This window comes from Gobio gobio, assembly GCF_949357685.1.
Source record: "Gobio gobio genome assembly, chromosome: 21".
NCBI lineage: Eukaryota > Metazoa > Chordata > Actinopteri > Cypriniformes > Gobionidae > Gobio > Gobio gobio.
This window is the reverse complement of record NC_137117.1, coordinates 34,718,283-34,746,134: the sequence shown is the minus strand read 5'-3', so window position 1 is coordinate 34,746,134 and position 27,852 is coordinate 34,718,283. Positions and strand designations below refer to the sequence as shown.

Sequence of the window (27,852 nt, the reverse complement as noted above, 5' to 3'; positions counted from 1 at the left end):
ACAACAGTTAACGTAAATATTATAATTATAATCCGTGAATGCTTCGTGTCCAAAATATTCATCATTATAGCTCAACTAATAGAGCAAAACCTCGCAAGGCACTTACAGTCTAACCCATAGTAGCCTACTGCTTCTGTCCAAAATGCGTCCAAAAATGCTCAAGGGAGAATAAATCGGACATCATCTTATTGTAAACTCTAGATTTATATTTATTTTGGAATTGCTCTCACACATCAGTGACATTTTGATTTGATAAACAAGTACAAGTATGTAGTTTGCCCCGCTATTTTAAATACATACATTTCTAAATTTTAGGTAAATTAAATAGAGTCCCAATCAAAGAAATAGGCTACATTTAAATCAAATGTCTATATTTTGAATCGAAGGGGTGTCAATTGCAACTGTGAATTCATTAATTGTACTCAATTTTCTTATGATGAATAATTAAGGCTTTGAAAATGATAAATTCCAGGAATTATAAAAACAAGTACAAAACCGAGAGCGTAACTGCACTCACGCACGCGACGTTATTTGTGTTTTTGCGTGCTCATATTAGTTGCTATAGCGACGCGTCCTGTGAATATGAACTTTAAATATAAACAGTGAAACCCTTCGCTGTTTGTTGGTTGAGCGAAGGCGAGACACCGACACGCTTGCAGATTGTTTCCTGTGCAAATCTCGAGATTTTGAGGCTGTTTGAAAGAGTTTTGAGGAGGCTTTTATTCTAGAAGGAGATCGGAAGATATTTTCTTTCCATCGACTTTTATTATTTGGAAGAGTTCATATTATTTCTGATTACAATTTTATTTTATTGTAATTTTCGACGGAGTTTGGAGTTTTATTTCGTTTTTTTATTTGATTTGATTATTTTTTTGGGGGAGGGGTATTTCTGAAGAAGGTTGTATTATATTCTCTTTTTTTGTATTGTATTTTGTATTGTTTCTATTACAGGTTGGAGGACGATGGCGATATCGATGGCTCTCATGGGTGAAAGAAGAGGTGAGTGTTTATTTTTGTTTCTGTATTTGTTGATTGGTATGGGTTATGGTATGACACACAGCATCACACACAGTAAGAAACTTTTGAACTGTAACGTCCTAATATTCACGGAAACCTGGTTAAACAGCGGAATACCGGACACCGCTATCGAGCTAGCGGGATGCCACACACTCCGGGCGGATAGAACATTAGATGGCTCTGGGAAGAGCAGAGGGGGTGGATTGTGCATTTATATTAACAAAGCTTGGTGCACAAACTCTGCTATTGTTGGGAGTCATTGTTCAGCTAACCTGGAGTTTCTCATGGTTAAATGTAGACCGTTTTATCTACCGCGGGAGTTCACCTCCACTATTATCACAGCAGCCTATATTCCACCCGATGCTGATGCCAAGCTTGCTATGAAAGAACTTCACGCAGCCATCAGTAAACAACAGACTGATCACCCGGAAGCTGCGTTTATTGTTGCAGGTGACTTTAATCACTCAAACTTAAAGTCAGTGCTACCCAAGTTTCACCAGCATGTTTCCTGCCACACCAGAGGAAACAAAACCTTAGACCATGTTTACACAAACATGGCCGGAGCTTACGTTGCGACACCCCTCCCCCACCTGGGACAGTCAGATCACCTCTCTTTGTTTCTCAGACCCAAATATTCACCCCTCATCAACCGCGTGAAGCCATCAATGAAAACCATCAAGGTGTGGCCTGCGGGGGCAGACTCCACACTCCAGGAAAGGTTTCTAAACACAGACTGGAGTATGTTTGCTTCTCAAGCCACCAGTGGCGCTCACACGGACATTGACTCCTACACCTCCTCAGTATTGGATCATATCAATACCACCATCGACAGTGTTACAACCCAGAAACAGATCACCACATACCCAAATCAGAAGCCTTGGATGAACAGGGAAGTACGACTCCTGCTGAAGTCACGCAATACTGCCTTCAGATCAGGAGATGCACAAGCCTACAGCGCATCCAGGGCAAACCTGAAGAGGGGCATCAAAAAGGCCAAGCACTGCTACAAGCTTAAGATTGAGGGTCACTTTTCCAACTCTGACCCTCGACGCATGTGGCAGGGCATCCAGGCCATCAGTGACTACAAACCCCCCCACTCCACCCCCGCAGCCACTGATGTCAACTTCCTGAATGAGCTAAATTACTTTTATGCTCGTTTTGAAAGAGACAACAGAGAAACTGCCACCAAGCTCAAACCCTCAGCTGACCACCCACCAATCACACTCTCCACCACAGATGTCTGCAAGGCACTGAGCCGGATCAGCGCGCACAAGGCTGCTGGACCAGACAACATCCCTGGACGTGTGCTCAGGGCATGTGCGGAGCAGCTCGCTGGGGTTTTTACAGACATTTTCAACCTGTCTCTCGCCCAAGCAGCTGTACCATCATGCTTTAAACGCACTTCCATTGTGCCAGTGCCGAAACACTCCAGCCCGAGGTGCCCTAATGACTACCGCCCTGTAGCACTCACACCCATCATTATGAAGTGCTTTGAGCGGCTGGTCCTGGAACACCTAAAAGACTCTATACCATCCACATTGGACTCACACCAGTTTGCCTACCGCAGCAATAGGAGCACAGAGGATGCAGTTTCCATGGCACTGCACTCTGTGCTCACGCACCTGGACAATAAAAACACTTATGCACGCATGCTGTTTGTTGACTTCAGCTCAGCATTCAACACTGTCATCCCATCCAAGTTAATTGCCAAACTTGGAGACCTGGGCATCAACACTTCAATGTGTAACTGGATTTTGGACTTCCTAACTGACAGACCCCAGAATGTTCGATCAGGATCCACCTGCTCCACATCCATCACTCTTAACACTGGTGTACCACAGGGCTGTGTGCTAAGTCCGTTTCTCTACTCCCTCTTCACCTCCGACTGCAAGCCTGTGTATGGAACTAATTCCATCGTCAAGTTTGCGGACGACACTACGGTGATTGGTCTCATCAGCAACAACGATGAGACTGCCTACAGGGAAGAGATCCAGCACCTGGCCACATGGTGCGCTGATAATAACCTGCTCCTCAACACCACCAAAACGAAGGAGCTCATTGTGGACTTCAGGAAGGAGTCAAGAGGCACACACGACACCATCCACATCAATGGAATGGCTGTTGAGCGTGTCTCCAGTTTCAAGTTCCTGGGGACCCACATCTCGGCGGACATGTCGTGGACGACCAACACCTCCAGCCTGGTCAAGAAGGCTCACCAGCGCCTCTTCTTCCTGAGGACACTGAGGAAGAATCAGCTCTCCTCGGCTATCCTGGTGAACTTCTACCGCTGCGCAATAGAAAGCATCCTGACCAACTGTGTGGCAGTGTGGTATGGGAGCTGCTCTGTTGCGGAGCGCAAGGCACTGCAGCGGGTGGTGAAAACTGCCCAGCGCATCACAGGGACTCCACTGCCTGCCATCGAACACATCCAGAGGAAACGCTGCCTGCATCGAGCTCGCAGCATCCTCAAGGACTCCTCTCACCCAGCCCACAGACTGTTTTCTCTCCTGCCCTCCGGCAGGCGTTTCAGGATCCACCGGACCAGGACCAGCAGACTTAAGAACAGTTTTTTCCCCAGAGCTGTCTCTTTATTGAACTCAAACCCCCGTTGATCCACTTCCCTCATAAACTGATAACTCTCCTACCTCACATCCACCTTCACTTTGTTATTTGCACTACTGACTGTTTATTACAGTAACAACTGTTTACTTATGCATTCTGCACCACCATACCGTAACTGGATTATGCTCATCTGCACTGCCGACTGTATTTACAGTAACAATGTTTACATTTGCATTTTGCACCGTACTTCTAACTGGAATATGCAACCACTTTCCACTGCACTTTTACACTTTCTTTCGGATAGCTCTGTCCATAATTTATTGTACTAACTTAATCCACTGCTATATTCCTCATATTAGCCTAACATATTATTGTATACCTCTAACTGTAAAATTCTGTTCAAGTAATAACCGTCTGTATATTTATTCATAGTACATAGTCACCTGTAAATTCTGTTTATAGTAATAGCCATCTGTATATTTATTCATAGTACATATTCACCTGTAAATTCTGTTTATAGTAATAGCCATCTGTATATTTATTCATAGTACATATTCACCTGTAAATTCTGTTTATAGTAATAGCCATCTGTATATTTATTCACTGTATATATTCATCTGTAAATTCAGTTCTACTTATAGTAATAACCATCTCTCTACTTATACATATTTATATATATTCAGAACATTTTTATGTCCTGCACTTACGCAACCATTGTATATATCCTGCACTTGCTGCTATTGCACTTCTGGTTAGACCTAAACTGCATTTCGTTGCCTTGTACTTGTACTTGTGTAATGACAATAAAGTTGAATCTAATCTAATCTAATCTAATGATCAAAGAGTAAAGTTAGAGAAGCCCAAGAGGCGAAACTCTGTTGTGTTATGGGTAACAGTCTGTAGATGGCGCTGCTGAACTCGTTAGCGCGCCAGTCACAACTGTGAAGATGAATATAAGTTTGGTCAAAACGCAAGCAGTGTTCTGCAATAAATTGCAAATATTATACACAAATGCACACACAATAGATGGTGGTGTCTGATTAATTACTGAGATCTTATGACACCACTTCCATTTTAGTCCTGTTTATAGTTCATGTGTGCACTTGCTAGATTGCACATCTTTTTTGTACCTTTCCGCCTGTAATCAGGGTTGCCAACTTTCACGCATTTGGCGTGACACTCACGCTTTCAGGCTCTGTCTCACGCTCTCACGCTGCCCAACTTAATCTCACGCCAAACTGCCAAACCTGCTTTTGATATTAAACAAAGTCTAAGCTTTTAGATTTGTTTAAGTTTTAATGCGAAATTCAAACAATAAATAGCGTTTTGGCGCTAATTGGCATAACAGTTAAAGCCAGAGTGTTGAAAAACGGAGATGCGACATCTCATCTCGCGGGTGCGCGCGCGGTCACGTGCTCCACGGAGCTCTCAATACTTCTAGCGCTGTGTCAATGCATTTGAATGGCTTGATACACAACATCTCCACTTCAGGTGTTTGCAGCAAGTTTTGGTAAACAGTACAGCATAGTGTGCATTGATTATTACGTCAACCATACAGGATCGTTTTATTATAGAGAGTGATGGAGATGCAACATTGTTAACATTAATGTTAATGTTTTTCCTGTATTTAGCCCTCATACACTCATACACATTGATGGTCAAATGTGACCATACACCTTAACTATTTTTCAATTGAATAAATGTTCTATATTTTAGTTCAAAAATATTAATTGAATATTTTGAGATATTTTGGTTCTAAATACTATCTGTGCAATAATTATGGTCCTGACCACTTAAAATATTTTTCTTCTAATATTTTTCTTATTTATATTACAATTAGTATTAAGGTTGAATTAGAGAATTCTTATTCAAAGAGGCAAATTAGAGTCATTTTGTGGCTTGAAAAAGAATAATTTCCATTTGTAATGCCATTACCCACTGGTGCCTTTATGGCTCTTTAATCAATATACATGTATCTAATCTAGTTGCTCAAAAAAGTATTGCAGTTTTGCATTTTAATAAATATTTTGATATGATCAAACACTAGATTTCTTTAAATGGGAAATTTAAAAATGTTAATAACGTACATATCCTTATTTCCTTATATGTACAGCAGGCTATGAATTGATACTGAAATCGATATAATCCTACGGTAATTGGTTAAGTACCCCCCCCCCCCCCCAAAAGAAAAGAAAATCTCACTCCAACCTGATCTCAAAAGTTGGCAACCCTGCTGTAATAGGACATTCACAGATTGATTTTGTTTTTGTTCTTGCCATTGAAACGTTCACTGTGTGCACTTTCACTGAAGATGTTGAAAAACAAGTTGTTAATATTTTGTGGGATATTCTATGTAAAAGTCTCTAGAAATGTTAATTTATTATTTTATTTATTATTTTATTTATTTTTCCAAATCATATATATGGTGATGTTCACTAATTTAAAAATCAACATTTGAATAAATATCGTATTACTGTGTGTCTGCCTATATATTATTTAATGAATATCTGTTATTCATATAACAAGGAAAATGCATAATAGAACATAAATATTGATAGATTAAAGGTTTGCAGTAATTTTATAATTGTATCTTTGCAAACCGTAAGTGGTAGGCTAATGAAGCCGATTCGGTGGGGGCACACCCTTACGAAAAAGTACTATAGGAATCTTATAGGAATACTGTAGTATTTTGGGACATACTATAGAAGTACGATGAGACTACTATAGCAGCTTTAAAATATTATAGAGAAAATATCACAGAAGTATGTTATGTTCTGTAATACCTCTAATATCCTAGAGCCGCTATAGTATTTCTATAGTAGTCTTATAGTACTATAGTAATATTTTGTCCCAAAATACTATTTTCCTAAGGGTAATTAGGCCATTCATAACCAGCATATAGACGTAACATTTTCTGTCATTTAACGTCGGTCATCCTCATTAATGTATTTGAAATTGTTTTCATATTTAGATATGACGGCCAGAAAAAATTAAGTTATGTTAAGTTTTTGTTATGTTAAGTTGGTTCAGTGCCATTGACTTCCATTATTTTTCGGCGTTTTCCATCAGTTTTCAGCCCATAATGGCGGCCGCGCCGTCACGTCATGGGGCAACGGTTGCTATGGAGCGTTCTATTGAGTTTCGCCTCTTGGGCTTCTATACTCTTTGGTGTGATGTTGTACAATAATTGACTAAATTAATGTGAAGAAACTTGTGCGAGTAACCCGTTTGATCCCTAAATTTCCCGGGCTAAGTGATCACATGTATTTGATTCCTTGCATATGAAATAAACTTTCATAGTTACTCTAAGAACAACTTGTAATTGATTATTATTAAAATATGACTTATTATTTGATGTGAAATATTCCAGCTCCAGGCCGCTGCAGATCCAGCAGAGCTGCTTCCAGTCAGGAGGTTTGGATCATCAGTTCGGATGACCAGGATCAGAAGCCGCTGCCAGACCCGACACTGAGCCAGGAACTACCAGGTTATTTTGCCCCCCTGCCTTCTGATTTGGCTGTGTCTGTGTCCACAGGTCCGGCTGACAGGAAGAGGAAGGGGCAGAGCGGCAGCCGGGAGGAACCAGACGATGGAAGTCCATCCACTTCATTTAAAACACCTGCGAAACGCTCTCGCAAAGGTCAGAAAAGACTCATATTAAAAAGTTATGGCTCAATTATTAAATGATTGGTCATTAAAAATATTCCTCAGCTGTTTTGAAGTAAGGACTGCATTAAAGTTATGATTTTTGTACAGCTCTAGAGACTGCAACATGTTTTCTCTTAAGACGTTTCTTTGATCGTATGTTTTGCAGAAGCATATACGAAGGGCCCTTTGCTGGGAAAGGGCGGATTCGGCGCCGTGTATGCTGGGATCCGCAGGTCTGACGGACTGCCAGTAAGACATTTTCTTCCCTCCTTTGTTCAGACAGCCTTTATAAATGTTGATATCAGTAAATTCAGGTGTGATTTACTGTGGCTTATCGTCTACAGGTGGCCATCAAGTACGTCTCCAAGGACAGGGCCCTAAAGATGCTGAAAGATGTAAGTTCCAGTGTGAATCTGTTGTTCTGTTTCCTCCGTTTCGCTCAGCGCTGGCTATAATGGAGCATTTGTCCCTGCAGGAAGGTCAGGGTCTGCTGCCTCTGGAGGTGGCATTGATGGCCCGGGTCAATTCGGCTCCCGCCTGCCCCAACGTCCTGCAGCTCGTGGAGTGGTTTGAGCGTGACACCCGCTACAGCCTGATCCTGGAACGGCCAGTTCCCTGCCAAGATCTGCAGAGTTTCTGCGAGGAGAACGGCTGTCTGGATGAGAGCTTGGCCAAGAAAGTGCTGGTGCAGCTGATCTCCGCTCTGAAGCACTGCGAGAGCCGCAGAGTCCTGCACCGGGACGTCAAGCCAGAGAACCTGCTCATCTCCACAGCTTCACACCACATCAAGCTGCTGGACTTCGGTTGTGGAGCGCTGATGAAGGACTCGGCCTACACGTCTTTTGCAGGTGGGTTTGCGTTACAGGTGGAAACGCTCTGTGGATGTTTGTGAACTTTTGGTGAGAGAATTAGTTTGGACCGGAGTTTATTCAGTGGATGTTTCTGGTCTTCTTGTGTCTCTCAGGTACTTTTGACTACGCCCCTCCTGAGTGGTTTAATCAGCGCTGCTATCACGCAGGACCGGCTACTGTTTGGTCTGTGGGGGTGACGCTCTATAACATCCTGTGCTTCCCCTTCATAGCCGCAGACAGGATCTCCTTGAGAAGCAGACTGATCTTCCCTAGAGAGCTGTCTACAGGCAAGAGATAGCAAACATTCAGAGGTAGAAACCCAGGATGAGTTTGTTGGTCTGTGTTTCTGAAGACTGTGTTGTGTGTAACAGAGTGCCATCAGTTGATCAGCTGGTGTCTCAGGGACGCGGCGGCAGAACGTCCCACTTTAGACGACATTGAGGTCCATCCCTGGTTGCAGTGAACAGGTGACCAGTGACATTACACTTATCTGAATCACAGCATTCATGGCTTGGATTGTATTGTTAGGATAGTGTAGATAAACGGCTTTGATTATGTGTTTAGGGTGAGCAGGAGTGACACCGGAACTGCAGAGAGCTTCCTGATCTCCTACAGAAGTGGACCATCAACTACAGTTTACATCCTCTGCTCCCACTGATCTACACAAATATAGACACACTGTATTTGTCATAAATATAGATCAGTGTCTGCTGCGCTCTGTGAAGCTCTGTGTAGACGCTGGAGGAGCTGAACACGCAGCACCAGCTGAAACCAGAGCCCAATGGGCCAGAGATCTGCTATTCCAGAGTAGCAAAACACGTAGTGTGTACCTCAATAGACCAAAGGGGAAAAAACATTGGGACAGAGCGCAGGGCTGCATTTCCCGATAACGTTGTCTCTTAGCGCGCTACGAAGACTCTAAAGGTATAACTTAACTAAAGGTATCCCATTTCTAGGCGTGCCCCGAACTATATCTCAGGAGGTTGCTTAAGGTATACCTTCTTAAGTGCGACGTCAGCAGGTGCTGAATTAGTTTATCAATGACTCAAAAATAGATGATTCACTCTATGCAGGGGCTGTTTAACTGCGTTATGTGAGACAGCGGGGTTCTTTATAATAGAAGCACTTCAGAAATAGTTGAAATTGCATTTATCAGGACTCGTGAGATCTTATAAATATAATCCAAATTGCAAACTAAATTCAAAACCGTGGATCATTTCTATAATTTTGAAATGATTGTGCGAACCTGCAACCTCTTATGCCCAAAGGTATCATGCATCAACCCACTAACGGGCAGTATGCCATTTATATTGTCATAATATACTTTACCATAGTCTTCATTTACTCCACAAGCAGAGTTGATTGCCCGCATAACATTATTGGTGTAAATCACTAATTTCTGTTATTGGATGACCTACTCAATAAAGGCGCAACACGCGAAACATAATCAACAGCTACAGCGGAAAAAAAAGAAAGAACGAGAAGAGTGGCGGCAGCTGAATTTCGGGGCTGCTCCGTCGAGTTTGTCTTGAAAAAGTCGGACCAACAAGATCTAAAAGCTGCTGAATTTGCTGTAGTGGCAGGCAAAATTAATTTTGAATTGCAGCTTTGGACAGGGTAGCCAGGGGACTAAAGTTTTCACGGATGAACTAGTGACCATAGAAATGGCTCCGCGGACGGCGCCGTCTTTGATTTAGCACAAATATTCGCTGTATCGCTGCCATAGTTTGACCAAACTCCCCTCCACAATCATTCCCTTTAAATAGACTCCATAATGGTTTGCCAGCTGATGTACCTTTGGATAATATATAAAAAAAAAAAGCTAACAACCATTAGTGTAATGACAATTTTAATCCTTGCATAAAAAAAACAAAACAATTAAATTAGCTTAATTGAACACTGGGTGTACAGTATATTACAACTTCAGAAATATATTCATATGGACTGACATGTAAAGAAGCTTTTTGCACAGTGGTGGCCACTAGTGGAATGAACTGTCAATAATGATAAGGTATAGCTAAGAGTGGTCCAGACCAACCTTACGAAAGTAGGACTTACAGAAGGTATTCTTAACTAAGATCGTTTCAGGAAACACGTATTAACGTTAAGGTGCACCTTAAGGTATAACTTAAGAACGACGTAGTGTTAAGAAGGTTTTGGGAAATCCAGCCCAGAACAGTCTGAGGCAGTGTTAACTAGCATAATGTGCTTGTTTTTCTCTTTTTGAAACTAGGTCAGTAAAAATACAAACAGTCCAGTAGGCGGAGACAGACACACAGAAGCATCTATAAACTAAATACATTTATTATGCTCAGAACAATAACTAACATATTGTACGATGAGGTAGAGTTTCGGTGTGTGAAAGTCATTGAACTGCAGAGTGTAAACTAGCATAATGAGGTATATTTATTATTACAAGGACAAGGAACAGAAATAAAATTAATAAATAGAAAATACAAGAAATTAAACCCAGAGCTTAAGTTAAATTAAACCCTTCCTGCAAAACAAGAGACCCAGGATCAACTAATGAATATTTATATTTATATATCTATTGTATTTTTTACATTATTTATAAAAATCATGACAATGATTAAAGCAATGTGTAAATAAAAGCCTAACACGTGTAGTGAATGTGTCTATAGCCAGTGCTGAACATTAAATGCAAAACGGTTCAAATAAAAACACATTTTAAAACTTGCCCACCGTAACACAGAAAAACAAAAGCACAGACTAAACACACACACACATCTACTGATCTAAAAATAGTCATTCTATTAATCTTATTTTTATATTACCATTACAACAGTCCCTTTACATTTACTGCTCTCATAAATATACAAATTTAGTATTTTATACCTTACAGTCAATAAAAGGCATATTTAATGTAGCAGAATGTGTCACGTGTGTTTGGTTTTGTTTCCTGTTCATGTTTCATGTCTTTTATTCTGAAGTTGATCACAGTCATGGTTCCTGTTAGTCATGTGATCCTCTTGCCCTCATGTGATCTTATCATGTGCTTCCCTAGTCTCTTGTGTCATGTTGTCATTGGTTCATTGTCTTGATTGTTCACAGGTGTGTCTTGTTTAGTCATTAGTCCTTGTGTATTTAAAGGGTCACTTCAGTGATTTAGCATTAAGCTTTGTATCAGTAGAAACCCCGTAGTAGATTTGAAATATGGTAATCGGATTGGATCAAATCTTGAAAATGGGTTGTTCAAAAGGGAAAGAAGGGATCTGAAATCTGATTAGATCACGGAATCCAATCCTAGTTTTAATCTGGATCAAGCCTTCAAATTGTTTTGTTCAAAACTTGTTAGTAGGATTTGGATAACTTTGATCCAAAAAAAAAACAGGATCATCCTGATCCCAAAAGGGGGTAGGATTTCAAGGTGGATTCCAAGAAGAAAATGTAGTAAAACTTTAAAACTGGTCAAAAAAATACAACATTTGTATCATATAATACACAAAAACGTATTTTATTTTGCTCTTGATTAGTTAGGCTAATTGTTAAAGTAATAAATTAGAACTAGACATTAGGCTAGCCTTTCGGTAGCCTACAGTCAAAGTAAAAAAAGATTTAGCAATATAAAATAATCCCCAGACAGCTGTAAATATCAAACAAAAATATGATATTTTACTTCTTATCAATTGTAAGAGATGAACCAGTCAAAAGGTTTCTCGGATGAACGCTACGTGAAACTTTTCTGAGAGAATGCAAAAGCATTTGAATAGTTTTTTTCCAAACTCTTTTATTTTTTCCATCACCATGTCCCTTTAGGGGCTCCGTAGAGCACTAGTAATCCACATTTGGTCATCTGAAAAGGTGTGTATCTGGATCTGGTACAAAAGTAAGATGGATTACCTGATCCTGGATAGCAAAACATGGGATTTCCAAATCCAGATCATTTTGATCCAGATGAAATGTTTTGAACAACTGGCCCTAGATGATTCATTTATAATGATTTACAAGAAGAAACATTGACAAAAGGCATGCGATTTTCTCTTAGAATGAACGTTTGATAATAATAAAATACATTTAAATTGCTATTAGATTGTGTAGCAACTCATAATGTAATAACTGCACATAATGTTAAGTTCTCAAAATGTAATACATTTCTAATAATGTAAAACATACTTTATTATGAGCTCAAGTTTGTATTACATTATGAACTCACATACACACTCTCACTCACATTTTAAACTTGTCATAATTGTAATATCTTTTAAAATATAAAAATACTACGTAGTATTCCCTTACAGTACATTTTACAGTACAATCCAGTCTTAAACTTCTGTGGAATTAAAATATTTATGCAATTATTATTATATTTGTATTATACATAAAGCATTGGTATTCCTTTGCAGTACATCTAAAAAATCTAAATCCAGTCTTAGGCCCCGTCCACACGGAGACCCGTTTAGCTTTATACATAAAAATGTTGTACCATACCAGCGTTTCGTAAACAAATCTGAAAAAGACACCCTTGTGTTTTCGTGTGTACAGCCAATCCGTACATTTTGTGAAACGGTGATGTCCTCACACCACGTCCCGCACAGGAAAGACTAGAAGGGATACAGCTTCGGCCACTGGGCATGCGCACATCAATATTGCACCATTTAATTACTGTATTTGCATTATTGTAAGGGTAGGTTTAGGGTGCAGGCGTTAATAAAACACAATCCGGTAAGTAGCACATTTATTTATTGTTATTTTATGGTGAGATTTTGCCTCACAACTCTTCTTCTCTGTTTTTAGTTTATTTCTGTGGCAGAATCACAGCACCACACACTGGCCTGGCATGTATACTACATCACTTTGAGTCGGTTTTATTGCGCTCATGTGTACATGGATATTTCTTGAAATGAGGAAAAAAAAAAGATTGGATAGGGAAAGCTCTAGCTTCGTGTTTTGACGGGGCCTTAACCTTCCTACAAAATCCACCAGATTACTACTACTATTACTATAATAATAATAATTACATAAAATGTATTTTTTGAAAAACTTGCGTATATTAAACTTGAACAAAAAGCGAATAATACGGATGAAATAAAATACTCACATTATAAGATATAAATAAAAGATCTTTGGAAATTCCCTTTAAAATGAATGTTCGTGGTTCACTATTAAAAGTGCTCTAAGCGATGTCACGCGTTTTTTAGGCCAAAACATTTTTTGTCACATACAGCAAACATCTCCTCGCTATCCGCTAGCTGCCTGTCCCCTGAACACACTGTAAATAAAAACTCTTTTTTTTTACGGAACGGATTTTATTGCCGTTCGTCTCCCACCACACGCGTAAAAATCCCCGGCCTAATTACCGGCTGCTTTAGACAAACACCAAGGTCGTGTGGTCATTTAATTGCTGTCCGAATCCACATCTCTGAGTTTTCAAGAATATATCACTTCAAAATTCACTGTTTATATCCTTTTTGACCCCTGCAGAGCACCGTAAGGTTGTGCTTCACTGTAATTTGGATGCATTTCTAGACTTGTATTTCTTTAAATGCTGGCAAGTGTTTACAAGAGCAAAATATTTCATCACCGCTCAAAAAATAAAAGGAAGAAAAGCACGTAAACATTTGAATTGGGCCATTATTTACGGCAGCATTTATTCTAATCATACCAAGCATATGATATTTTATTTACAGCATACAATCATGTTATGGACCACGTGAGTAGCGCGTTCCCCATCACAAAACTCTCCCCTCCACCGTGAATAAATCACAATCCGAATGCTCGAGGTTTTATCACTGAGGTGGCTGCACATTTATTTTTACGGACTTCCATGTGAGAAACAGAGGCGAACGGCACATGACATACGTCACGACCAAACTTTAGCGATTGGTTATGGCAGATTCAATAGTTTTAAACTTCAACAGAGTACCCGCCTTCAAGGAAGTAAACGCTTGTCAATGGAGAGAGGCCAGACTCTCTGTACAAATGAAATGTATGAGAGTCTGGTAGGACCAGGCTGTTAAGTTGCACCAGTGTTATGGACATTATTTTGAACAAAAAAAAAAAAAAGGTGCAATTTTCTCTTTTTTCATTTCAAATTGGAAAACAAACTATGAAACCATACACGGACCTTAATGGAATAGATGCTTACAAGTATCTAAAAAATAAGTACTAGTGCGTTTTATGGATTAAATGTTAAAACGGCGTGCCATATTATTATCCCACAAACGGAGCTCCTCGAATCAAAATGATTCACGAAGCGCTCGAAACACCACGAACGCCACCTGCTGGTCAAACGTGTGTAAGTGCGTCAAAAACTCAACCCATTTGATTTGAATGAAACAATATTCAAGAAAGCTTCATGAAGCAGACAGTGTTTCAAAAGCGCCCACCACTTGCTCACACTCGCAGCGTTTAGACCATAGAAATGCGTTATTTACATAGAAAGTCGATGTGACTGGTGGAGATTTCGCGCGGTTCGTTTCGTTTTACTATTTCATTATCGATTTCGTCAATGATAGCAGCCCCAATAATGTCAGAAACTGAGTTCTGATTGTTTAAGCTAGGGTGACCAGACTATCCTGGCCTTTGACCCGTTTCTTGTTTTACAGCGTTCAAAACGAAAGACCGACAAACGCTTCTGTCTGTGATATGAAGTGCTGCGCGCGCACGTGGACAGTGGCGTCATCAGCGTTCTGATCGCTGATTGGGTACTGTTAGTGAAACGAACAGCAGTTAGCACGCCTGCCGCTGCTGGAACCACTTCATATGATTGCCTGTCTGATCTCCACCTGAAAAGGTGAACTAAACCTAAATATTATACAGACCCACTGTAAACAAGGACCACCAGTGCCACAGGAGAGACCAAACAGAGCGCGCGAGCGAGCATCAGGTATGCCAAACCCAACAGCCAAAGTTACACGAGCTAGTGTTGACATTTACAGTTAGTGCTCTCTCTGTCTATACAGTAGTTGAGTGCAGTTATGCCATGTCATGATGAGTGCACTGATATGATTATTACTTCACTGCAACGTCTTATATTGTGTAGTTCATAATTCATCTGCGAGTCTCTTTAAGACGTAATTAACAAACCTAAATAAAGCCATTTCCCTTGTCTCACAAGTCCGGAAGTTTAATAATATAAGAAAACCTTCTATCTGGAAGTCTGTATCTCCCTTTTGCAAATGTGTGGTATTCATGAAGCATATGTAATGACTACTATGTGTTTCATTCTGACTGTAGATTGTCTGCTATGTCTGTCAAACTGGAGGACGTCCTGAAAGATGAAAACCTGATCAAAAATATCGAAGAGATCGCAAAAGACACAGCACTTTTACATGGGGTGTTGATGCGGACCAAAGAAACGCCAAACTCTCCTGAAGTAAGAGATATATTGTTTCATTTAGACATTTACAAGCACTGTTCATCCAAGCTGCAAAATCCCACAGAGAGCATTTATAGGGAGGAAAGGTTGTCTTGAGGAACACATTCACATTTACAATTGTGTTATATTATTATGTGTATGCATAATATTTATTTAGATATTTAATATATTATTTAATGTACAGTGTATTACAGTACTGGTCAAAAGTTTGGAAACATTAGTATTTTTAATGTTAAAAAAAAAAAGTCTCATGCTCATCAAGGCTGCATTTATTTGATCAAAAATACAGAAGAAAACAGTAATATTGTGAAATATTATTGCAATTTAAAATAATTGTTTTCTATTTTAATATACTTTAAAACATAAATTATTTCTGTGATGCAAAGCTGAATTTTACTCAGCCATTACTCCAGTCTTCAGTGTCACATGATCCTTCAGAAATCATTATTATTATTATTAACAATATAAATCTTTACTATCACTTTTTTTTTTATCAATTTAGCACATCCTTGCTGAATAAAAGTATTATTATTATTTTTTTTAAAGAAAGAAAATATTTCTGTTTTAAATAAATGCTTCTTTTTTAAAACTTTTTTTCATTAAATATTCCTGAAAAATGTATCACAGGTTATAAAAAAAAATTAAGCAGCACAACTGTTTCTGTTATTGATAATAAATAATCATATCTGAATGATTTCTGAAGGATCATGTGACACTGAAGACTGGAGTAATGATGCTGAAAATTCAGCTTTGATCACAGAAATAAATAATATTTTAAAATATATTAAAATAGAAAACCACTATTTTAAAGTGTAATAACATTTCACAATATTACAATTTTTTTTCTGTATTTTTGACTTGTTGAGCATAAGAGACTTAAAATAGCAATGTTTCCAAACTGTACTGTATAAAAGTGTATAATATTCTAAATAATATTTATTTATGCATTCAAGCTACAGTAATGACTGAAACTCACACCACTATAAAGGCAGCGGCAGGCTCTTTTACCCTTCATGAAAGGGCCCTGGTGGCGCTGTAGACCTAACCCAGATCTAACCAAGACTCCTCGATAGCTCATTATCCCATAAATACAGGAAAACATGATTTCAAATGAGCATTAGGATTGAAACACTAACGGACGTCTTGTCACAGAGTTTGCAGTTGATTCCCAGTCACGTCTGGAATTCTGTCTGTCCTATGGCTGTGTTTTGTTTCTGGATTATGGAGAGTTAGTTCTGCCCCGTTGAGTCAATACTGAGCAGAGCCCCCTCGCTCAAAGAATCAGGAGTGACCGAAGGGCTCTGATGGTGGAGATGCGTGCCAAATAAATGTGTATTTGTTGACAGGTGGTGAGTTATGCACCGATCACGCTGTTTCCCACACCGGTGCCCACAGCGCTCTTTCATCAGGCACTGGCAGTACAGACACATTTTAACCGGTTGGTGGACCGGGTGAGCCAGGATCCCACCTTTCTAGAAGAAACTCTGGCCAGGTATGGAACAGTTGCTCTATTGTAGGGTTTTCCTGAACCAGGGAACTGCTGGGGATTTGTGAGTTGATGAAAATCGAATAATTAATGCAGTCATAAAAATGCAAAATCACAACAAATAAATAAAATAAATCAAAATCAAACCCTTAATGTGACCATTAATCCACATCAAACGGGGGATTGTTAAAAAAGGTATGTTAGTAATTTGCAATCCCATCGAGTGCCATTAAAGGCCTTTTATACACCGATCAGGCATAACATTATGACAGGATAACCCTGAATACCTCTTCATCACGGCACCTGTTAGTGGGTGGGATTTATTAGGCAGCAAGTGAACATTTTGTCCTCAAAGTTGATGTGTTAGAAGCAGGAAAAATGGGCAATCGTAAGGATTTGACGGAGTTTGACAAGGGCCAAATTGTCCAAGGCTCAATGATGCACGTGGGGAGCGAAAGGCTGGCCCGTGTGGTCCTGGGAAACCTTGGGTCCTGCCATCCATGTGGATGTTACTTTGACACGTACCACCTACCTAAGCATCGTTGCAGACCATGTACACCCTTTCATGGAAACGGTATTCCCTGGTGGCTGTGGCTCTTTCAGCAGATAATGCTCCTGCCACAAAGCAAAAATGGTTCAGGAATGGTTTGAAGAGCACAAAAACGGGTTTGAGGTGTTGACTTGGCCTCCGAATTCCTCAGATCTCAATCCAATCGAGCATCTGTGGGATGTGCAACAAACAAGTCCAATCCATGGAGGCCCCACCTTGGAACTTAAAGGATCTGCTGCTAACATCTTGCTGCCTGATACCACAGCACACCTTCAGGGGTCTAGTGGAGTCCACGCCTCGACGGGTCAGGGCTGTTTGGCAGCAAAAGGGGGACCAACACAATATCATAATGTTATGCCTGATTGGTATATATATCATTTATTTGTCTATATGTAAGTGTATTTATTTATTCTTTCTTCAACAGCACTATCAAAGTTGACACTTTTACAGCCAGACTTTTCAGCATTTACAAACAAGTTCAACAGGAACATCGACCCCAGGTATAATGATTTCCCAGTGGTTTGTTGATTATACATTAAAACATTTACTTCACTGTTCATGTTCTTTTATACATGTAATGCAGCTGACTTCGTACAAATGTAATATTAATAACCTAATTGTGTATGTTCTTTAGATGCATTTATTTAAACTATAGCTCATGTCTTCCTCAAGTCAATAGTGCTGGGCCTGAATCGCTCCGATTACATGTTGGACCACAGACCAGACGGTGGGACGTCTCTAAAGCAGATTGAAATCAACACTATTGCTGCAAGTTTTGGTGGTCTTGCTTCACGGACACCAGATGTCCATCGGTAAGTCTGAGCTAAATGGTAAATGTAATCTCCGCTAGAGGAGAATTTGTATTAAAATGATGCACTGGTTTACTGAATGATGTTTATTATATAAGGGTTAGCTTCAGTGCTGTGATGAACTGTTTCTCAATCCTGTAAGGCACATTCTGAAGGTCGCAAACCTGCCAGAGGAGTGTAAGCATGTTCTCGACAACAACCCAGCAGCAGGTCTGGCGAGAGGTTTGGCCAAGGCCTGGGAGCTCTATGGATCTGAGAGGTGTGTTAAACATTCTGCCTTTTGTTGGACAAACAGAAAGTTGGGGGTCGGTGAGATTTTGAATGATGTGTCATGTGTCATGTTCACCAAGGCTGCGTTTATCACAAATACAGTAAAATCGAAATATTGTGAGATATTATTACAATTAAAAATAGCTGTTTTCTATTGTAATATATTTTAAAATGTAGTTTATTCCTGTGATCAAAGCTGTATTTTCAGCATCATGACTCCAGTCTTCAGTGTCACATGATCCTTCAGAAATCTTCTAATATGCTGAATTGATGCTCAAGAAACATTTCTGATTATTATCAATGTTGAAAACAGTTGTGCTGCTTCATATTGATTAATAGAAAGAACATTTATTTGACATTATATGTCTTTAATGCCTCTTTTGAAAAATTCTTGCTGAATGAAGTGGTAATTTTTTTTTTATAAATCTTACTGACCCGAAACTTTTGAAAGGTTGTATCAAACTGGAATGTGAAAATGAGTGTTTCATTCACTGCTGGTTTATTATTGTTCACTTTGTAATGGAAGTGATGAAGTGATCATTTCCTCTTGTCTGATGTCTTTTTACAGGGCAGTGGTTATGTTTCTGGTTGAGGAAGTTCAGAGGAATATTTATGACCATCGATATGTAGAGAATGAGCTGTGGAAAAGGTACAGTATACAGTCAGATAGTCATGCTATAATCAGTGTCAAGTTATTTTACATTAGTTAACTACTATACAGTGGCAAGAAAAAGTATGTGAACCGCTTGCAGAATCTGTGAAAATGTGAATAATTTTAACTAAATAAAAGAGATCATACAAAATGCATGTTATTTTTTTATTTAGTGCCGTCCTGAATAAGATATTTTACATAAAACATGTTTACATATAGTCCACAAGACAAAAAAATAGCTGAATTTATTCAAATAACCCCGTTCAAAAGTTTATGAACCCTTGATTCTCAATACTGTGTGTCGTTCCCTGAAGATCCACGGCTGTTGTTTTGTTTTGTGATGGTTGTTCATGAGTCTCTTGTTTGTCCTGAGCAGTTACACTGCCCAATGTTCTTCAGAAAAATCCTCCAGCTCCTGCACATTCTTCAGTTTTCCAGCATCTTTTGCATATTTGAACCCTCTCCAGCAGGGCTGTATGATTTTGAGATCCATCTTTTCACACTGAGGACGATTGAGGGACTCAAACACAACTACTAAAAAAGGTTGAAACATTCACTGATGCTCCAGAAGGAAACGCAACGCATTAAGAGCCGGGGGGTGAAAACTTACTGAATTTGAAGATCAAGGTAAATTATACTCAATTTGTCTTCTGGGAAACATGCAAGTATCTTCTGAGCAGTACTAAATAAAGTACTTTAAAAAAATAAAATAAAATAAGAAACAAAATAAACATTTGGACATCTTCATCCTGCTCAAAGGTTTTTTGAGGCTCCCCGGTTCTTAATGTGTCGCGTTTCCTTCTGGAGCATCAGTGAATGTTTCAACCTTTTTTAGTAGTTGTGTTTGAGTCCCTCAATCGTCCTCAGTGTGAAAAGATGGATCTCAAAATCATACAGTCCCTGCTGGAGAGGGTTCTAATATACAAAAGATGCTGGAAAACTGAAGAATGTGCAGGAGCTGGAGGATTTTTCTGAAGAACATTGGGCAGTTTAACTGCTCAGGACAAACAAGAGACTCATGAACAACCATCACAAAACAAAACAACAGCCGTGGATCATCAGGGAACGACACACAGTATTGAGAATCAAGGGTTAATAAACTTTTGAACGGGGTTATTTGAATAAATTCAGCTATTTTTTTGTCTTGTGGACTATATGTAAACATTTTTTATGTCAAATATCTTATTCAGGACAGTACTAAATAAAAATAACATGCATTTTGTATGATCGCTTTTATTTAGTTAAAACTATTCACATTTTCACAAGTGGATTCTGCAAGTGGTTCCATGTATATAACTCCGTTGTGAAGCAGCCTGTTATTAATAATAAATATGAATAAGTGGTGTTTGTGAAGTAAAGCACCTCTGTTACTTTTTCCTGTGCCCAAGAACTTTTATAGGGACAAAAGTGATGATCCGTTGTTTTATACGTACAGAAACATTCCTGTAATAAGAAGACAGTTTGAAGATGTTTGCAGAACCGGGTCTCTGGATCAGAGCAAGAGGCTCTTTGTGTGAGTGACTGTGATTCAATATCACACCTTTCTCATATATGCAACGCATTAACGTTAGCATACTTGACAGCAATGTTTAGTCAAAACAATTACAGGACAATTTTTCCTCCAAAACTTCCACCCTGTTTGAAATGTAGTCACAACTCATGTCAATAAAGGCCTAATTGTTCAACCCCTGCAGAGATGGCCGTGAGATTGCCATTGTTTACTTCCGTAACGGATACATGCCCCAAAACTACACCTCAGAGCAGGTGAGGACATGGATTTATTTACCTCTTCTCAGAAAGGCATTAGGTGCGATCAGTATGTCTGACGTATGTTTCAGAGCTGGGAGGCCCGTCTGATGATGGAGCGCTCTCTGGCGGTCAAGTGTCCCGACATCAGTACCCATCTCACGGGAACTAAGAAGGTGCAGCAGGAATTGGCCCGGCCTGGAGTTCTGGAGCGCTTCTTCCCTGACGAACCTGAAGCAATTGCTCAGATTCGGGCCACTTTCGCTGGGCTGTACACCCTGGACATGGTAAGGGAACAACATTGTTGACGTGGGGGTGCTGAATCCTGCTTGAGTAGACAGACCATATGATTAGATCCAGCTTTAATGAAGCACTTCAACAAAACTCTATTATACAGTAGTCATTGAATCAACAGAACATTCTAAGTAGAGAGTGAATATCGTCATTTTTCAGGGCTTTGTATCGAAGTTAGAAATGTCATTATCGTGACAACATTACAGTATAGAGATTTATGGATGGATTGCAAATGTGTATTTACACAGGAATCGCTTCATTAACTTTCATACTAAATTTATTCTAAATTTACAAAAGAATGTGAGAACAACAAGTTTAAAGGAAAGGGCGTGCAGAAAGCCCTTATATGGAGATGGTTTGGGTGTTTGTGCAAATTACTAACCTTAGGGACCTGTAGTCAATAATTGTATCCCTTAAAACTCATCTTTGATCACCAAACTGACATATTTAAAGGTTTTTCCTGTGGAAAGTAAATTCTTCATGCCTTAAAATGCTTGAATGTAACTCTACAGCCTTACTTCATTTAGTATATGTGGAACCATGCATATGCAAATTAGCCTTACCTCCACTCACGCACACCAGCTCGGAGACCTGTACTGTTTACTGGAGTAAACACTGTACAATGGCAAGTGGAAATGCTGGTTTAATTCAGCCATATATGTACATGTATGTCTGAACCAGAACCTGATTCAGAAGAAGTGGAAGAGTGAATTATACAGTCTCGTCTAAAAATCGATGTATTAGAATGGTAATGCGTTTTATGTATCACTCTCTACAACGATGGACCTATAACAGTAATTAATGATTAACCTCCTTGACTAGATTTTAAAACGGCTAATAATCTGTTGCTAATGTTACACAAACCATGTTCCCGTTCACCTAGTCTCGCGTAGCCAGACCTTCAGACTGACGGCAGAAGGTCTGGACTTTATCGCAGCTTTCATTGGTCAAGGACCGCCCGAGAGGACTTTTGACTGACATGTAACGCAACCAATCACAGTTCGCCATCTCCGAGTCAGACATCTGCCTTCTAGAAATCCCTTATAAACGCTTTGAACATCATTGAACGTCAGCGGAGAAAGGCATATAGTTCATCATAACATCATAATATACATCACATACATAAAACCGTGTTTTTGAGACTGCAGTTTTAAGGAGAAAATACTCAGCAATGGTGTAACGGTACACAAAACTGACGGTTCGGTACGTACCTCAGTTTTGAAGTCACAGTTTGGTACGGGTTCGGTACAGCAGTTTTACAAAATTGCTTTTTATTTATTTTTATTAAACCGTGTTTGATGAAAAAAAAAAGTGTCTCCTTAAATTAATTAAATTATAACTAAAAGTTTATTGAAGATATTGCTGTAAACTATATAGGGAGCCCTAACTTGCACATTAATAATGAACAGAGCCCAAACTATTAGCCTAAATTCAGTTGCTATTTATTTTTAGGTCTAATAATCAACACTCAAATAACACAGTACGCAAACATGAAAACTTCACATACGGCAGTTTTTGCAAAAACTTATGAATCTAGTTATAAAATAGTTTTTTCTCCAATTCGTTGTTGAAATATAATCCTTTATACACAGTGTCAGGCATTTTTTATGACATACAAGAAATAATCAGGACATCCCTAACAGGTTAAGTAGAATATAATGAATATATAGGCTAATGTAGTGCATATATTTAGTGAAAGAGTTGATTTCTCTAGTGAATAAAATTCTGTGGACACTGAATGACTGCCTGAGGTAAATGTGATGCTACATGACATTTAGTTTACAGCAGTTTTATTGAGGTCTTTCCGCGGTTGAAACACTGATTGAGCGATTACACCACATATCATACGTGACAGTAAGTTGTAATGTATCCTCAACATACCTTCAGATGTTCATTCATGTTTATTCTTTAAGAAGAGATGATCGATCGCGTTCACAGATGATCGCGTTCACGCGGGCGTGCGGGTCACGCTGCCGCTTGAACAGGGATCAGTGATCAGTCACGCCACATTAAAGAGCGTCAAAACGGCAATTTATCATTTGAATTTCGTGATTAAATGGACTGAATACTTAAAGGGTTAGTTCACCCAAAAATGAAAATTCTGTCATTAATTACTTACCCTCATGTCGTTCGACACCCGTAAGACCTCCGTTCATCTTCAGAACACAAATGAAGATATTTTAGTTGAAATCTGATGGCTCTGAAAGGCCTCCATTGGCACAATGCACGGTTCACTCTCAAGACCCTTAAAAGGTACTAAAGACGTCGTTACAAAGTCCATCTCACTACAGTGGTTCTACAATAACTTTATGAATCGGCGAGAATATTTTTTGTGCGCAAAAAAACCCTAAATAACGACTTATATAGTGATGATGATTTCAAAACAAGGCATCATGAAGCTTCAAAGCGTTATGAATCAGTGAGTCGAATCATGATTCGGATCGCGTGTCAAACCGCCAAACTGCTGAAATTTGGCAATTCAAACCGCTGAATCGACTCACTGATTCATAACGCTTCGAAGCTTCATGATGCCTTGTTTTGAAATCGTCATCACTATATAAGTCGTTATTTAGGGGTTTTTTGCGCACAAAAACTATTCTCGCCACAGGGGGTCTTGAACATGAGGTTAAGACCAAATATTTGTGAATTAGACAGATTTTTGGGAAGTTTTCTTGTGAATATATGAATAGTCCACGCAATAGACATGAGTCAGGGTAGCGCCATATTTGATTTTTGACATGAATGAAAATTAGGCTGTGAGGTATTAAAGTACATTGTGTTTAATGGATTGCACTAGTTTGTGTAACTATATACAGATTTCTGTAGACAAATAACGGCATATTAAAAGTTGTGAGTTGTGAAATTGTCCCAGCCTTGTTTTCATCCGCGTTAAATTCAAAATGGCGTCTAAGGTCTATTATTAGTGAAGGAGACCCAATGTATCTGCTGCTTTTTGGCTGTTGTCAGATGATTGTGGACCAAATAATGGCACAGAAATGACGTAAACGTTTATTTTATGTATTTTACTGATTATTATAATATGATAACCTTGGTAGGAACTAAACTTTGAGCAAGTTTGACCGTCAAAAGCAGGATTGAGTACCACTGTTGACTACTCTTGTGAATTCTAATGAAACCTTTTTTAAATGGCCGAGCTGTCTTCCCACAGGGAGAAGAAGGTGATAGAACGGTAGCAATGGCTTTGGCCAATCCGGATCAGTATGTGCTGAAACCTCAGAGGGAGGGAGGAGGTGAGTAATGTCCTGTGTACTCACTCACATATATCACAAACACTTGCTCAAAGGTTTCCTATGTCGCAGGCAACAACATTTACGGCAGTGAGATCTGCGAGGTGCTGGAGAACCTGAAGAACACCAGTGAGAGGACAGCCTACATCCTGATGGACAAGATCCAGCCCGTCCCGGTCCAGAACTTCCTGCTCAGGCCCGGAGTTCCTCTGAGACTGAACTCCTGTCTGAGTGAACTGGGCGCGTTTGGAGCGTATGTCAGGTGGGATCAGTGCCGTTTTAATTGTACAAACATCTTAAAATTCAATGTGTAACAGCTAATCACGGCATCTTTTTTACCCACAGGAAAGGCAAAGACATGGTGTTTAATGAATGCGTGGGCCACCTGCTGAGGACCAAGAGCTCGGAGCACGCCGATGGGGGCGTGGCTGCTGGAGTAGCAGTGCTGGACAACCCACTGCTGCTCTGAACTACAGCACCACCCTCTGGACTGTAGGAGAATGACATATGACTGACCACAGGGGAATTCATCCCATATGATTCCTCTCTGTCTGGCATCTGTTTTATCAAAGATTTAGTGTTGAATATTCCCTGAAGATGATTCATTCAAGGATTAATCTGTTGAAGGGGGTTAGTAGTCAGTTTTATAAAAGATTTTTTAACATGTTTATCTTTTTTCATGTAGATAAATCGGTAACTTGATGTTATTAAACCATACTGGTAACATTTCCATTGTGACCAGCATCTATGGTCAAACAATCAGAAAGTAGTGGATGATTATGATAGTTGTGATGCAATTCAGCTTTAACCAAGACTGTTTTCAACATTGATAATAATCAGAAATGTTGCTTGAGCAGCAAATCAGCATTTTAGAAAGTTTTCTGAAGGATCATGTGACACTGAAGACTGGAGTAATGATGCTTTGCATCACAGGAATAAATTATCATTTAAAATAATATATTAACATTGTATTTATTTAACGAAACAGTGTAAAAAATGTAGTCTTATTTCAAAATCATTACCAGCCAAACTTTTGAACAGTAGTGTGCAGTAATTGTGGAAACATTATGCAAGTCATTTGAATGAAATGTAAAAATGAACCATTGGTTAAGATGTTCTAGGAGCTTTTACTGGAGAATATGTTTTAGAACTGCACTAACATACATACCCTGCACAAATAAAGAAAAACTCTAACTCCAATCAAACATCTTTCTGAAATCCATGTTTATTTCAATCTCCACATTACAGCCACAAGAAATCACACTCTCATCACCAACCAACCAACCGAAGTCAACACCAGAAAAACCTCCATCCTCTCGTTCATTCACTCAACTCTGGACAAGTCACTGTCAACTTCTGAAAAACAATAATGTTCCAATAAAGCAAGATAGTACAACGATGATACAAGACATGCATCAAATCTCAAGCAATGATCAAAGGGAAAGGCCTTGACAGAATGACAAGACCTCCACAGTTAAACAAGGCAGGAAAAGAGAATCGTATGATGTACGGTAAAGCTGTATTGAATAGTGGGATTATTGTGAAGATGCGTTTTGAACACTGAAAAGTTACAAAGAGTAAATGGAGCTTTTTAACATGTTCTTGGTTGTTTAGCTTAATATCCTGGCCGAAAAAGCAACAGGCGTTCAGTGAAGTTAGAATAACGGGGAATAGACAGACAGACAAAGGCTCGGACGAACTAACAAGAAGTCATCTATCGGAATGTGCAGGGCCGGATGAGACCCAATGATCCACATAGCAACGTCCCTCCTGCCTCACAATGATACACACATCATGATCTACACACAGAACAATAAAACGCATCAATGCAAGCGCCATCTGAAAATGAAAACAAAAGGAAAAACACTGAGTGGTTCTAACTACTTGATAAGAAAGAAAAGACAGAAAGGTGTGTGTGAGACAACCGATAAACTCAGATCACAAGCGTTTCATTTTGTAGATTTTACATTCATTGATGCTTCTTTTTCCCCGTTTCCCCTCAGCCCAAAATATACAATGATATTATATTCATTACTTTAAAACAAAAAAAAGGCATTTTCACTCTTATGGTTTTTTCTATTATATTATCAAAGACTTGGCAAAGAAGCCATGAAATTGATGAACGTATTTAACGCGTCACTGTCTGACCGACTGATGCGTCCCATGACTCTTTTTCCTATGAAGAAAAACCACAAGACGGGAGTAATAAATCAAGACAGTGACGTTCCCTAGAAACGAGCCTGAAGGCTAGTCCGCCGTGAAGTACCGCCACGTAAGCTTATAGCTGCGGGGTCAGTGAAAAGACCCCGTCCCTGACCCGATGAAGAGCACGGCGGTTTTGCTTTTTAAAAACTTCAATTTCTGCGTATAAAAACGGTACATAAAAATATACGTTTTGTGCAGTACAAGTTAGTGCAATTACATTTTTTCCCTCTTGTTCTTCTCATTGGCACTTAGTGAAGGTTACGATCATGAGAGGAACGCTCTTTCCTTTCTGACAAAGCTGCTCTAAGCTGTGATTGGACAATATACTTTGATAGACAGATTCGGTCATTTGGCAATTAGGCACTTGCCCAGTTGTTTATTTGAACCGCTTCATTTTGATTACCAGTTTTGTTTGGTCTGAAAAAAGCTAAAATGAGATTTAAAGGGATAGTTCACCCAAAAATGAAAATTATCCCATGATTTACTCACCCTCAAGCCATTCTAGGTTTATATGACTTCAGACGAATACAATCAGAGCTATATAAAAAATGTCCTGGCTCTTCCAAGCTTTAGCCTATAAAAGTGCTCCACACGGCTCTGGGGGGTTAATAAAGGCCTTCTGAAATGAAGTAACGGGTTTGCGTAAGAAAAATATCCATATTTAACATCTTTAATAACCCCCCTGGAGCCGTGTGGAGCACTTTTATAATGGATGGATGCACTTTTTTTGGGCTTCACATTTTTGGTTCCCATTCACTGCCATTATAAAGCTTGGATTAGACATTTTTTAACAACTCCGATTGTATTCGTCTGAAAGAATAAAGTCATGGACACCTAGGATGACTTGAGGGTGAGTAAATCATGGGGTCATTTTCATTTTTGGGTGAACTATCCCTTTAACTAGGAAGGCAAAAAAATATTTGTCAAATGTTTTGACACAAAATGTTAACAGATGAAGTTTGGGTTGGGATTAGAGTTTTTTTTTCAAAGGAATAATTCACCCCAAAATTGCTAAATGTTAGCGTGAACTATTATCCCGTCAAGGGATTTGTCATTCCAAAACATTTTTCTTCAGTGGAACACAAAAGAAGATATTTTGATATTTTTGTCCATTCAGTGAAAGTCAATGGGGTCCAATGTGATGTTTCACAAAAGCAGATTTGGACCGAGGTGAG

At 39.2% G+C, this 27,852-nt stretch overlaps 2 protein-coding genes and 1 long non-coding RNA gene across 3 annotated transcripts; 2 read left to right on the top strand and 1 right to left on the bottom strand.

Moving 5' to 3' along the window:
• Positions 1-962: 962 nt before the first annotated feature.
• On the top strand, positions 963-8,541 carry LOC307117264 (serine/threonine-protein kinase pim-3-like; the record flags this gene model as incomplete). The annotated part of the gene is made up of 7 exons (XM_079802055.1): positions 963-999; positions 6,950-7,219; positions 7,394-7,476; positions 7,572-7,622; positions 7,703-8,075; positions 8,192-8,365; positions 8,450-8,541. The coding sequence occupies 7 exons, from the start codon at positions 963-965 to the stop codon at positions 8,539-8,541; spliced, it is 1,080 nt and encodes a 359-aa protein (XP_079658181.1).
• A 6,189-nt stretch (positions 8,542-14,730) lies between these two features.
• On the top strand, positions 14,731-25,681 carry gss (glutathione synthetase). Its single transcript, XM_079801898.1, has 13 exons — positions 14,731-14,925; positions 15,276-15,414; positions 16,764-16,909; positions 17,878-17,953; positions 18,126-18,265; positions 18,405-18,521; positions 19,101-19,181; positions 20,620-20,697; positions 20,879-20,948; positions 21,023-21,217; positions 24,394-24,475; positions 24,545-24,734; positions 24,818-25,681. Exons 2-13 carry the CDS (start codon positions 15,286-15,288, stop codon positions 24,939-24,941), a joined length of 1,428 nt encoding a protein of 475 aa, XP_079658024.1. The 5' UTR covers positions 14,731-14,925; positions 15,276-15,285; the 3' UTR covers positions 24,942-25,681.
• On the bottom strand, positions 25,678-27,675 carry LOC307117165. The gene is made up of 2 exons (XR_013815417.1): positions 27,473-27,675; positions 25,678-27,262 (listed from the first exon to the last, which is right to left on the bottom strand). It is a non-coding gene; the product is annotated as an uncharacterized lncRNA (long non-coding RNA).
• Positions 27,676-27,852: the final 177 nt, after the last annotated feature.